The sequence below is a fragment of the Phragmites australis genome, chromosome 1 (genome assembly GCF_958298935.1).
Source record: "Phragmites australis chromosome 1, lpPhrAust1.1, whole genome shotgun sequence".
Taxonomy (NCBI): Eukaryota; Viridiplantae; Streptophyta; class Magnoliopsida; order Poales; family Poaceae; genus Phragmites; species Phragmites australis.
Window position 1 is genome coordinate 36455401 of NC_084921.1, and position 14302 is coordinate 36469702.

General features: G+C 52.3%; 1 protein-coding gene across 1 annotated transcript; it reads left to right on the forward strand.

Annotated features, from left to right (window-relative positions):
* Nucleotides 1–11093: 11093 nt before the first annotated feature.
* On the forward strand, nucleotides 11094–13920 carry LOC133884503 (uncharacterized). The gene is made up of 2 exons (XM_062323946.1): nucleotides 11094–12724; nucleotides 13693–13920. Exons 1-2 carry the CDS (start codon nucleotides 11094–11096, stop codon nucleotides 13868–13870), a joined length of 1809 nt encoding a protein of 602 aa, XP_062179930.1. The 3' UTR covers nucleotides 13871–13920.
* The last annotated feature ends 382 nt before the right edge of the window (nucleotides 13921–14302 follow it).

The window sequence follows — 14302 nt, forward strand, 5'->3', positions numbered from 1 at the left end:
CATGCATGCACGTCGCAAACATACTGCTCCATTCCATTCATTTGCGAAGTGGGCAGTGTGGCTTTGTTTTCTTGTTTGATTCAGATCCATGGCGTACATGCATGTCTTCAAATGATATGTGGACCCCTTTATATTTTCTTTAACTTTGGACATTTAGAGAAATTCTTAACAAATGCATGCGCCCATTTAGGTCGTTGGCATGGACTCATGCATATATTTTCTTTCGTTTCTTCACGGTTTTCTCCATTTCTTCTTCCTTTTCTTTTGGTTACAGTTTCTAGTGCATGCTTTCATCTTTCATCTCATTAGTTAGTTAATTAGTCGAGATGATATTTTATATATGCGAGTAAAACAGCCCATTGTGCCGTCATCATTTTACGCCTATATGCGCGTAGTGGTTGACTAGCAGGCCCCAATATCATGAGTAAGGGCAAAAATACAAAATTAGACAACATACGCGATCGTATTTATTGAAATAGACAATATATCATCGTATTTACAATTTTAACATTCGTATTCAGCACATCGTTTACCGAAAATTGACTTTCGGTACACCGTACCCCGAAAATACCATATTCGACACACGGTGTGCCGAATATGGCACTGTAGCACCGTATTCGGCACACGGTGTGTGGCACACCATGTGATTTACAATGTCGCACATGAACAGTACAGCAGTGCGTTTGAATTTCCCTTTCCCTCTTCTTCAAAATGGTGATCTTCTGTTACTCCAAAACTTTTAAAACATTTTTTACGTGTTCCATAATCTATGTGCAACCCATTTTAATTGGATTCACCGAAAAATCCTTTGTATATTTAAAACTAAAATTCTTCAAAAAAGGCTACTTTTATAACTTGTAACAATTGTTAGTGTCTCAAATAAATTCCCAAAAATCTAGAAAAATTCACTAATATACTTCTTATGTAATGGACTAATTTCTAAAATTATTTCCAGCCCTAGTTTATATGATGAAAAAGTGAGTTCCTTTGTAATGCTTCATTTATATGCATTTTTATCATTTCATGTGATATTCTCTTTTTAATTCAATTTTTAAAAAACATCTTTTATTTCCCCGGTGGGGACTTACTGCTATGTGTCTATGCCTTTTGGTTTGCGCAACACTGGATCTTCCTTCCAGCGAGCTGTGCGCATTACCCTTAACACGCAGGTTGGTCACAACGTCGAAGCTTATGTCGATGACATCGTGGTCAAGTCCTGAGAACAGGCCACCCTGCTGGAAGACTTGGCCGAGACTTTCAATAGTCTCCGCACCACCCGCCTGAAGCTCAACCCTGAGAAGTACGTATTCGGGGTACCCGCGGGCAAGCTCCTCGGTTTCTTGGTTTCTAGCCACGGAATCGAGGCCAATCCCGAGAAGATCCGGGCCATCGAGCAGATGCGTCCCTCGGCTTGACTCAAAGAGGTACAACACCTCGCTGGCTGCATGGTGCCCTTGGGGCACTTCATCTCCAAGGTTGGGGAGCGAGGGCTCCCACTCTTCAAATTACTGAAGAAGACCGGTCATTTCGACTGGACACAGGAGGCCGAGCAGGCCTTCCAAGACTTGAAGAAGTATCTCACCTCACCGCCCGTACTGGTGGCCCCCGTTGAGGGCGAACCTTTATTGCTCTACGTCTCGGCCACTCCTCAGGTCGTGAGCATGGTACTGGTGGTGGAGCGTGACGAGTGCTCGGGGCAGGGTGCTGGGTCCGAGGTCCTGGCTGCCCCCGAGAAGTCTACAGGTCTCGGGGCCCCTCCCGACCAGGGGGTCGAGCCCGAGACCTCGGTCGGCCCCGACCACTGCATCGAGCTCGGGGGCTGTGACATGACGGGCCCGGGTACTGGGTCATGCACTTTGACGGCTCCCTCACGCTGAAAGGCGCAGGAGCTGGAGTGGTGCTCACCTCCCCAACGGGTGAAGTACTCCAGTATGTCGTGCAGCTGCATTTCCAAGCAACAAACAATATGGCGGAATACGAGGGCCTCATCGCTGGACTTCGAGCAGCGGTGGGTCTCAGGATCCAGTGGCTGCTTATCAAGGGTGACTCCCAGCTGGTGGTCAACCAAGTATCTAAGGAATACCAGTGTGCAGACCCGCAAATGGAGGCGTACGTGGCGGAAGTCAGGAGGCTAGAGCGGCACTTCGACGGCCTGGAGCTGCGGCATATACCTCACCGCGACAGCGCTCTGGCCGATGACCTCTCCCGCCTGGCCTCTGCCCGGGCGCTCGTCGCTGCCGACCAGGATGAAGGGGAACCCTCGAGCTCAGTCAGGGGGACCCAGGCCGCACCCTCAGTGGGATGTCCCGTCAGGGTGCCACCGCCCGGTGAGTGCGCTGCGCTTGCCGGTAGTTCTCAAGAGGCCTCGTGGATCGACGAGATCCGAGGGTACTTGAAATAAAACATCCTTCCCGGGTATGATGCCTCTACAGAGAGGATTGCACGGCAGTCCAAACGCTATGCCATTGTAGATGGAGATCCCTACCGGCGCAGCACGGACGGTGTCCTCCTGAAATGCATCACCCGGGCAGAAGGCAGTGAGCTCCTCACTGAGATCCACGAGGACGAGTGCGGTGGCCATGCATCGTTCCGCACGCTGGTCGGGAAGGCCTTTCGGCAAGGTTTCTACTAGCCAACAGCCCTCCAGGACGCTTTCGAGCTGGTTTGGCGCTGCAGGGCGTGCCAGTTCCACGCAAAGCAGATTCACCAGCCAGCTCAGGCTCTTTATACCATCCCCCTGTCTTGGCCCTTCGTGGTCTAGGGGCTGGATATCTTGGGTCCATTCCCCCGAGCAATCAGAGGCCATGAGTACCTCTATGTCACCATCCACAAATTCACCAAGTGGCCGGAGGCGGTCCCAGTTGTCAAGATTACCAAGAACACGGCGGTCCAATTCATCCGCAGTATCACAAGTCACATTGGCGTCCCGAATAGGATCATCACCGACAATAGCACCTAGTTCACAAGTGCCCTGTTCGGGGAATACTGCGAGGACCTCGGGATCAAGCTTTGCTTTGCCTCTGTTGTTCATCCTCGTAGCAATGGACAAGTCGAGCACGCAAATGCTGAGATACTAAAGGGGCTCAAAACCCGGACCTAAGACGTGCTGGCAAAGCATGGGAAATGGTGGATCGACAAGCTCCCCGCTGTATTATGGGCCAACCGGACCACACCAAGCCGGGCCACCGGGGAGACGCCTTTCTTCCTCATATACGGCGCCGAGGCGGTCCTCCCCTCCGAGCTCACGCTCGGCTCACCTCGGGTGAATGCCTACTCAGAGGGCGAGCAGGAACAGCGAAGACGCGACAACATCGACTACTTGGAGGAGCGTCGGTGACAAGCCGCCTTTTGAGCCGCCAGATATCAGCAGAGCCTGCAGCGCTACATTAGCGCCACGTCCGGGCCCGGTCACTCGAAGTTGGGGATCTAGTTCTCCGACGCGCCCAGACGCGCGAAGGAAAGAATAAACTCTCCCCCATGTGGGAAGGCCCCTTCATCGTGACCGGTGCCCCGCGGCAAGGCTCATTTCGGTTGGCCACAGAGGACGGGCAGCCACTCCCAAACGAGTGGAACATCGAGCATCTGAGCAAGTTTTATCCCTAGGTGGGCATGTTTGTGCTCGGGCCAACCAGGACAGGGGCCTTTCCCCTGCCCAAATTGGCCGGGGCTGCCACCAACCATGTAAGTTAGCACTTACTTTTTATTTTTGTCACTTCTGTATAAATCATCAATATACGTCCATATTACTCCTATTCTGAATTTTTCCTCTAGAATCTATATGTTTAATCTGCTTGGTGAGATGCTCGATTTGTGCGAGAAAAACACACTGTCTCATTTTTCCCGCTGACAAAAATGGATCCCGGTCGGTATGCGCCATGGGCAGTGATTGCTGACTTAAGTCTGTCGTGGTAGGCTGTGGTGTCCGGCTGCATGGCAGTACCCCCAAGCACTACCAAGCCTCTGGGGTTCTCAGGTAATCCTACCGCTCGAACATGAGTAGTCGGGACCGCCTAGACCCCAGGGTCGGGTTGTCGGTGCTCGGCCTGGTCAGTCCTACCCCGGGCACCACCGAACCATTGGACCTCTTGGTCATGTCTCTGTTTGTACACTCCGCCGGTCCGGGCATTCGAGAGGTCTCGGGTCAAAAACGAGAGCAAGCTATAATAAGTACCGCACTGACAGAGCGCACCAGGTAAAGAATCTTTTCCTATTTTAAGCTTACAGATAAATGCTCGAGAACCAAGCAGCCCGACCATAAGGGCCTCAATGCCCAAGGCGCTGCTGAGCCTCTGAAGTCTTCGGGTAATCCTACTGCTCGGACATGAGTGGTCGGGACCGTCTAACCCCTGGTTCCATTACCGGGTTTCCAGAGCTCGGGTGCTAAAAGGATGTCCTGGGGGCTTAGGCGCTCTGCACGAGGGAACCCATGTTCTCGGGCGTCCCGAGCTCAGGGCATCTACCCTTTCCTGGACCAGTCGGTCGGAGGCTGAGACCTACTCAGTGAGTCACTAAAGTCATATGAATTTTCTTTCATACATACTCAATAAACTATTGTTCCCAAGTTATCCTCGGGATCCTCGTATTCTAATCTGTTCGGCGAGGCAGTCTCCTCACGCGTGAAACCCCGCCCTCGTGTTCGCTTTTTCCGGAATGACAAAGACAAACAGTAGTCGATGTACCGTACAGGCGACGATGGCTGACCTAGGTCCTTTATGGTGGCAGTGGTGCCCGGCCGGCTTGGCAGTACCTCGAGCACTACGGAGCCTCTGGGGTTCTCGGGTAATCCTATCGCTTGAACATGAGTGGTCGGGACCGCCTAGACCCCATGGGCGGGTTGTCGGTGCTCGGCCTGGTCAGTCCTACCCGGACACCACCAAACCGTGGGGACTCTTGGTTGCATTTCCGCCCGTGCATGTCTCCGGTCTATTTGTTTGAGAGGTCGCAGGGCGAAAAGCGTTCATTGGTCATGGCGTGTACTGTGTCAGGTGGACTTGTTTCCCGAGCAAAGAAGTTTGTGTCCGTCTGTGTCTCTTTGACTCAGAAGCCACGCACTCGCGAGGGCTCGGGGGCTGGACGCTCGGGTGGTCCCGCTGCTCGAACATGAGTGGCCGGGGCAACCTAACTTCTCGGGGGTAGACTGCCGAACTCGGCCCAACCAGTGCCTCTTGGGACATCAAGGAAGAACAAACAACATCAAGAACAAGCACAGAATGGAGTTCGATTCCAAGGATGGCTTCTATTACACTGAAAGGAAACCATTCAGGAGCGAATCACTCCCATATTTACAACATTCAAAAAGGACAAAATCCTAACTTTTTACAGGCCGAGGAGGGCACGCTTCTCCGCTACTGTCACTGCTCGGGCTCGGCCCCCACACAAAAGATTCCGCCACCTCGGTGGCGACGTCGCGGACGGCCGGCCGGGCGGCGGCTTTCTCTGCCTCAACCACACCCTACCGAGCTGGCTCCAGTGGGAAGGCGGCAGGTTGCCTCGCGGGAGGAGGCGGCCAACAAGAGGGAGGAAGCCGTGCGGTCTGCACAGGTGGACCTCTGCCGCTAGAACGAAGATCTTGAGCAGCGCGCTCCTTCTCGAGCTCGGCCCACTCTGCCTCAACGACCACCTCAAGCCGCCCGATGACCTCCTGGGCGCTTCCCAGCACCTCGGGGAGGGGTTCCGGGGCCTGGCCAGGGGATGGCCGGGGGCTGGGTCCCCTATGAACCCTCTCAGCAGAGGCGCTCGGGAACCCGAACAGCAGCCGCGCCGGCGCCACCCTTGCCGTGACAACCTCCCTTGCAGTCGTTTGCTCCTCCCTCGGAGGGCTCGGGGCAGGACCGGCCGGGGCTCTCAGCTCAGAGCCGGTCGGGGCTCTTGACTCAGAGTCGGTCGGGGCTCTCGCCTCAGTTGCAAGGGACAGCCTCGGCTGCTTCGGGGACTTCTGGCCTCCTGCAGAGTCCTTGGGCGGTCTGGAGTGAAAACAGGTTAACCCCCAGCCAAAATCCAAGAAAAATGTGCTCGAGAAAGAAAAAGGGCTTACGTGGTTTTGGGCCCGTGGTACTGCCATCGGGACTGCAGGATCCGGAACTCTGGGTCCTGCGGACTGGGCTTAGGCCTGGGCTCCGGCCTCCTCCTTTTCGGGGGAGGGCTCTGGTCCTCAGGCCGTTGTGGGTTGGTCCCAGCGTCTGCCCCGGCGCCTGCTCCCGAAGACTGGTCATTTCAGCCGGCAGCCGTCGCACCGCCGACCAGTCTCTGGCCCCCGGGTCGTCGTGAGCTAGTCCCAGCCTTCGCCCCGGCGTCTGCTCCTGAAGACTGGCTGCCTCGGCCACCCGCCATCGCGCCGCCTGCCGTCGACCGTGGTCGCGGAGGTGATGGCGATGAGGATGAGGACGGTTGAGGGATATACGCTCGGGGCCGCTTCCCCTTATCGCCCCAGGTCGGTGGCCTGCTATCGTCGGTGGCGGCGCCCCGCCCTCCATTATCGTCCGCCCTGGGGATATGCAGAGTCCTGGGGTTTCGGCGCCCCGGACGGTCAACCAGCCGTTGAGCGTCAAAGGCCGGCATCGACTCTTGGAGAGCCGCCCAGCCCAGGTCTGCGCAAAGCACCAGCTCCTCGCGTGGCAGGACCGCCCGGGCGAGGTCGTCGACGCTGGTTACGACCTTAAGCAGTGTTGCCAGGGCTCCCTCGTCGAGGTCCCCGTCCTCTCCTATGTAGGTCCTCGTCAAGTCATGAGACTCGGTGTCCATCCAGGCGAAGCAGGCACGTTCTCTCAGGGGGGCCAGACGGCGGCGTAGGAAGTCTACGACCTCCATGAGCGAGGTAAGGCCCGGCCGGTGCAGGTCTTCAATGCGGTTCAGCACCGGGTGTAGGCGAGCATCCTCCGCGGGGCCGGCTTCCCAGATCGGCTTGTTGGGCTCCGCCGGCGATCGGGGCAGCGAGAGGTGGTCGTGGGAACTGACGTCGATGTAAACTAAGTCCCGGCGCCAGTCGTCCCACTTACCGCGCAACACCTACGGGATGTAGGCGCCGCCGAGTTCCTCCCGCAGGCGGAAGTTGCAGCAGCCCACGACCTCTACCTCGTCCGACCCCTTCTTCTTCCCGGCCGCTTGAAGGATGAAGAAATGCCGAAAGAGTGCAACCGATGGCGGCACAGCAGCCCACGACCTCTACCTTGTCCGACCCCTTCTTCTTCCCGCCCGCTCGAAGGATGAAGAAATGCTGAAAGAGTGCCACCGACGGTGGCACCCCCACGAACATCTCGCAGAGGTGGGCGAAGACCACCAGGATGACCACTGAGTTCGGACTCAGATGGGCCAGCTGGACGCCGAAGGTGTCTAGCACTTGCAGAAGAAACACCGAAAATGGCGGCATCATGCCAGCGGCGACGAAGGAGACGAAGATCACGATCTGCCTGGGCCTACGCGAGGCAGGCGGATAGCTGGTCAGCGTCACCACTGACGCTCCCCGCTAGCCAGCGGGGACCATCAGCTTTCGAACCTTCTCCGCCCCCTCCTCGTTCATGAGGCGGGACCTTGGCAGGATGCTGCTGGTGCTCGACGCATCCCGACGGCCGCTTCCTGCCCTTGGCATTTTTGGGGGTGGGAAGTGCGCTGGAGGGGACTAGAAACAAGATGCACTAAGGGCTGGAGAGAAAGCTCCCGGTGTGTAAGGAAGATCAAGGCAAAAGATGGCAACTGCAAGAATGGCGTGGGGGGTAACGGTCCGTTGCCCCTCTCCTTTTCTATTGTGGGGAGTTCGAACGCCCCATTCCTCGGTGTAATATGCGAGGCGCATCTCCCTCGATCCGCGCGGTTGCCAGGCGCGCCTCCCGCCTCATCATCACTTCCCTTGAAAGTCGGAAGAGCACGCGCCCTTTCGGTTTCCTCCTTGGGCTATACCAAGAGCCTGGGCCAAAAAGCTGCAAGGCCCACAAAGATTTTAGCACCTGGCGACAAAAAGTCACGTGGCACCAATGTTGTGTTCGGCCTCGAAGATATAAGGGCCCCATCCACAGTCTCTGTGCCATCGCCTGCCGATAGGCCTGGGGGCTGTTGTCGGTGATTTGGGAACCAGAGGTTCCCAAGTCTCGAGGCCAGGACAGCACAATGCCACATGGCGCCATCCTTCGGGGACCATCTCCCCGAGGGCCGAGAAGAGCTAGTTCCGGGAGGGGTGCTCGGGGCCATAAACAGTTGGCCCCCGAGCACCCGAGAAGATCCAAGTCCGGGAGGGGGTGCTCGAGGCCATGAATAGTTGGTCCCCGAGAGCCTAGAGTTCCTCAAGGACCCGAGAAGAAACAAGCCCGGGAGGGGGTGCTCGGGGCCAAGAACAGTTGGTCCCTGAGTACTTCGAGTTCCCTGAGGACCTAAGAAGCCCCTTATCGGTGGACCCCACAAGGGCTCCACGGTGAGGTGTCAATCGGTGGGAGGCCCGATGCTGCATTTAAGAGGGAGCGTGGCCGGTCACATCCAACCACTCCCCCCACGCCAGTCGTACTGAGTACATCAGTCTCTGCCATAGCCTGGCAGGAAGGCGTGGGGACATTTAATGCAACAGGTCCCATCACACGTCACCTTGCGAGGCCCATAAAGGAAACGGCTTGGAGATATCGTCGCTGAGCTCGAGGCGTATCACCTGCCACCCTGCCGTGTTAGACCATGTCAGACCCACTCTGACTGGACCAGCATGCGGGGATATTCAGCGGCTGCCCGGTGGGCCCCCCTGCACCTGCTAAAGTTGGGGTGTAACGGCCGACGGGACCGTCCAAGGGCGCATTTTTAACCCCTGTAATATCAAACTGTAGCCCCATAATGGCTACCTTCTATTTATGGTTTACAGAAACTCGTGCCCCCTGTTCGGGGGCATGCCGAGCCTCCCCCCGGTAGGATAAAAGGGGGGAAGCACTTCATAGGAAGACAGGTCAAAGAGGTGAAGTCAAGTTCAGGCCTTCAGAAGTTTTAGAGGTTCTGAGAAGCAAGACCGAAGCTCAAGACTTAGACAAAAAACCTTGTAATACAGAGATCCAGAGAAAGGCATTCCAAGAGCATTAATAGCACATCAGACACACAGGAGTAGGGTATTACGCTCTGTGCGGCTCGAACCTGTCTAAAATCCCTTGTGCATTTACTCCCACTAGCCGACAATCATCTGTCCTGCCTAGATCTCATACATTCGCATTAAATCCACGTACGAGGTAGATCCAGAATCAGCCCCTCGGCCGAATCTCAAAGGAGGTCCCTCAGGATCCCCGCTTGCGGTGTTCATCCATTGATAATTATTATTTCACGTGTAAAGATGTCATAATCATGATTCTGGTTGTAATTATCATTATTTTGCTATGTAAGATGATGTTACTTGTAAGATCAATGTGTCAACTGTTAGTACCTTTATGCCTATTTTGCTATGTAAGATGTGTCTTTTTTGTTAAATGTGGTCGTAACGTACTCATTTACAATATTATATGTGAGAACTAGTATATATATATGTGTGACATTAATTACTATGTATTAATGAAGATATCTTTATTATTGATTTACATTACATATGTCTCATTATATGCACGTATTGAGTGGGAGAGAGATGCAGAGATCGAGAAGAGAAAGAGAGGACAGAGAGGGAGGACAGGGCCGAAGTAGAAGGGAGGAGGCACAACATTGCCGGCCGCCAGTGATGCCTTGTGAATCACTACCGACTGAAACCACCAATCGGCAGTGATACCCAAGGAAATCACTGCTGGCCGAATCCTTCAGCCGACAGTGATAACCATTTTCACTGCCGGTCTATGGAGCCGGCCGTGATAGTCCTTGACTATCACTGTCTGTTACTCATGTCGGCTCTAAAATTGCTAGTGAAAGGGGTTTTGAAGCTGACAGTGATATACTATTCTGTAGTAATGGTAGAAAGGTAGTGCGCTTCTGAAAAATTGGATGGAACCGGCTGGCTTCTGAAAATTTGGAAGAAGCCATATGTCAATTCTCTAATTTTTGCATCGGCGCCATTTCTCAGTTTTTGCACCAGCGCCAAATCATGAGTTCGAAAAATCTAGAGAGAGAGAGCGTAGGCACAGGATTTGCATGCGCCATGCACTGGAGAGAGAGAGTCGTTCGAAAACCTATGCACATTTATTAGATATTACATATGATTTTTTTTTCTAAAGAAGAGAGGAAAACATATTAAATAGGAGAGAGAAAAATCTATGCACCTATATTAGATGTCACATATAAATTTTTTTGCTAACGTGGTAGAGAATTTAATAGGAGGAAAACCTATGCACACTCTTTAGGTGTCACGTATGATTTTTTGATAATGCACGTAATCCAATGTTTTGGTCCTGTAATAAACACAACACATGTAATAATAAATTGTTTTTAGAACCTATAAGATAGGTTATGATACTCACTCTGTTCTCAAACACAACACATATAATAAACACAACAGATGTAATATGATACTCACTCTGTTCTCAAATAATTGTCCCTTTAGGAATTTGTTTTTTCTAAATACAAGTCGTTTTAGGTTTTCTAGTGATATTTTTTCAAAAAAGGCCCTAATCAAAGCTCTTAGAAGTTGAAATAGAAATAAATGAGCACGATGTATTAGAGGTAGTATTATACATTAAAATGTTCTTTCTATACATTACTACTCTACGTGACGTACCAGTATAAACATAATGCTATGCATCTAGAGCAGCCCTTATGCCCGCTATGGGCTACGGCCAACCGCCGGAAGCACAGAGCCACGATCACCACGATCGCCACGGAGCCACGATCGCCTCAAGTGAGTTGTTACCGCTGATTTTGCGCACCGGTGAAGGCAGCAAACAGGAAGCTTAGTTTGACGCCACCCGTTTGGCCGTCTCCTCTCCCTCGATTCCTCGAAACAAGGCGAAGCCCCCCACCTGCACCCCCACTCCGCTGCAGTATCAGCGCCAACCCTGCCCAAACTCTCCGAAGTCCAAACAAAAAACCCCAACCAGTCCCCATCCACCCAGCAGCGCAACGCCAAGAGCCCCCCTACCTACGTGCTTGCCTAGGCTGCTAGGGCTTTTCACGCGTCGCCTCCGCGCGCCACGCCGAGCCACCGGCCACCGGCCTGCACGATGGCCTCCGAAGACGACGACGCCCGCGATGCCGAGCTCGCCCGCCTCTCCGGCTCGGAGCTCATGGCCCACCTCCGCACCACCTGCCGCAGGACTGACTACGACGCGGCCGCGCGCGTGCTCGACGCGCGCGACCGCAGGCTCGCCCTGGCCAATGCCGTGCTCGACGAGGTCCGGCCCGCCCTCGCGGCCGCGCTCGCCGAGGTCAACGCCCTGCGGGAGGAGTACGTCGCGCTCAAGGGCGCGCTCCACGGGACCAGGATCAAGGCGGCGGCGCGCTCGGCCGAAGCCAGCGCGATAGTGGCCCCTGCTCCGGCGCCGCGGGGCGAGCCGCGCGCCGAGGGGGCGGGGGAGAAAGGCGGGAACTTTATCGACCTCTGCAGCAGCGACGACGAGGAAGAGGAATGGGAGGAGGGCGAGTTCCGTCCGCATGTTGCGGTGGTTTCTTGCAAGAGGAAGGCGTCCGCGTCGGCGTGCTCGTCCGACGAGGACGAGGATGATAAAATCCCGCTGAGCCAGCTTTGGAAGAAGCGGTGGGGAGCTGAACCTGGGGCTGATGGGGAACCCAAGAATGGAAATGGAGATGCGCAGGCGAATTCCGTCCGACCTTTGGGGGATGATCTGCCAGAAATTTCTCCTGTGATCAGGGAGGGCGCCGAGGCAAGGGCTGGGCAAAGAGCTGGTGCGTCCGAGGACCCAAAGGTGGCAACTTTCGTGCAGGGGAGGGGAGATGGCAAATCGGGGAAGGATGGAGGAATGTCCAGGGCAATGCTGAGTCCCCGGCCCACGGGTTCCGCTGTTGGGAACAGCTCACAGAAGAATTCCTCTAAGGCGAATTCAGTTGGACCTTTGGGGAATGATCTGCCGGAAACTCCTCCTGTGATCATGGAGCGCCCCAAAGGAAGAGTTGGTGGGTCTGAGGAGCCAAAGGTGGCCGCTTTCGTGCAGGGCAGGGGAAATGGCAAATCAGCGGAGAATGGAGGTGTGTCCAGGGCAGGATTCGCTGTCAGGACCGGCTCACAGAAGGATTTCTCCAAGGTTGATGATGGTGGGGTGAGAATCGCTGAGAAGGAAGGTTCTTTTGCTGGTCCAGTTGAGGATACGCCCTCTCAGGTGAGAACTCCAACCCTTACAGCGAGGAAAATTGTGGAATCAGCCCGAGCCGGTACTGAAACGCCCAATGAACACACTCGCTCTGAGCCAGATGGATTTTACAGCATGGTTTTGAGGGCTATCAGAGAGCAAGAGAAAACAAATGGCCAAGTGTACAATAAAAAGGTGTTTTCAGGAGCTAATGGAATCGGGGACCAAGATGGTAAACTCAGTTCATGTGAGCGTAGAGAGGTTAGTGATGGAGGCAGTCTCAGGGCTTCAGATAAGATGGTGTCGGCTGCCTTGCCAAACAACCAGCTCTCGCTGCACTCAGGGCAAACGTCGGTAGAGGGTCCATTGCCTTCAGCAATTACAAGGCACTGGAAGTGTGATTCAGATGTGTTTACCTCATGCCTAGAAAATAAGGAGATCTGTATGCAAGCTGCCTGTGCTCTTTACCGCCAAAGGAAGCTAACAATTCAGCCAACTGAAGGAGGACGAAGTGGAAGAACTGGACTCAACAAAGGTGATGCAGACAGGTCTGTTAAGATTGACTTTCCTGGAGGTTAAAGGCATATTGCTTCGAATCATTATTCATTACCGATTTTGCATCCATACTTGTATTGCCTTTTGCCTGACAGCATGGCGTAGGATGTTAATGGATAATAATATAAATCCTTTAACTTTGTACTCTGCCTTACCTCATAAGTGTGTTTTATTCAGAAAGTTGCTTTAAAATGCATATAAGTTTAACTCGCGTGGAGTTTTAAAGGCAAGACCAAACATAAATCATTCGATTTGCAAGTTGTGAACATTTTGAATGTTCCAGTTGCATGTTTTGTATTTCTGTTTGAATAATGACTATTCATATTTGGATTCAGTTAAAGGTTTAATTCCAACTTGGGTATGGCTATATCAGTGAACAATGGTCTTGGATTTGGTTATACCAGTAGAAATGTTTTCAGTTTAGTCTTATATTTTGGAACTATCTTCTAATGCCAAAAAGCAATCTTCAATTTTGAAAAGTGTATCCCCTTGAATGAACTTAGTATGCAATTTTTAATTTAACGTCTATGAGTAGATGTCCTGTAATTTAGTCAAGAAATAGTGTGGTTTATTGTTTATGCATGCATCTTAAACAGCAGAAAAGCATCATTAGCCCATGCCGGTTGAATTATAATCCTGATGTTTCCCCTGTATAAAACCTTTTTTTCCCGAGAACACTTCCTCAGTTCCTTGTATAAAACATTTGCAGTGTTATTTCTAGCATATAATTCTTTGTTTATGAAATTGTGATATCCGTGCATTACATTCTCTAGTAAAATTGTGATTCAGCTTGTAAACACTTTGCCGAAGTTAATATATTTGTTCAGGCTGACCCAGTTAATGGGTTCGCTGTAGTTCCGTAAAAAAACATTTTTTTAGTAATATTATTTGTCTACAGATGCAGTACTTTATTCATTATCGCAGTTTCTTAAGCTATACTTGTTTGATGCTGTTCCTTTAGGGCGGCTGAGTTGGTAGAATTTCTTTTGGATGGCAAACTTCAGGGGCCGCTGAAGAGACCTGAGGAACTAGTGAAGCATGATTCTGCGGCGCTTAATTTACTTGAGAGAGTAGTATTACAATGCTCTGAGCAGTTGTTCGATATTTACAGGAACAAAAAGGACCCATTCTTCCGTTGAAAGCAACAAAACAATATCTGTTAAGGTTTGGATATCTGTAATTATCAAGCAAGGGGTTACTATGTTTTGTTGTGATGTATAGCTCATGCTGGACTAATCATATGTATTCATTAGAACGAGTAGTAGTTGTGGTAACTCTTTCTTTACTTGCATTGCATCATAAAGAGCATACTGAAGAAACTCATTACTGCCCGTTGTATGGCGGGGGTTTTCAGTTTTTAGCTGCTTCCTAGTCTACACATTCATCAAATAGATGTAAAGACAGTTTTTTCTCAATGGAGAGTTGGAGGAAACAATCTATATGGAGCAACCAAACGGTTTCCTGATTATTTGGTAGAAAAATGAAGTGTGCAAATTATTAAAAAATTTGTATGGCTTGAAGCAAGCATCTGAATAATGGCATGAAGATTTTGATAAAACATTAACATCTAC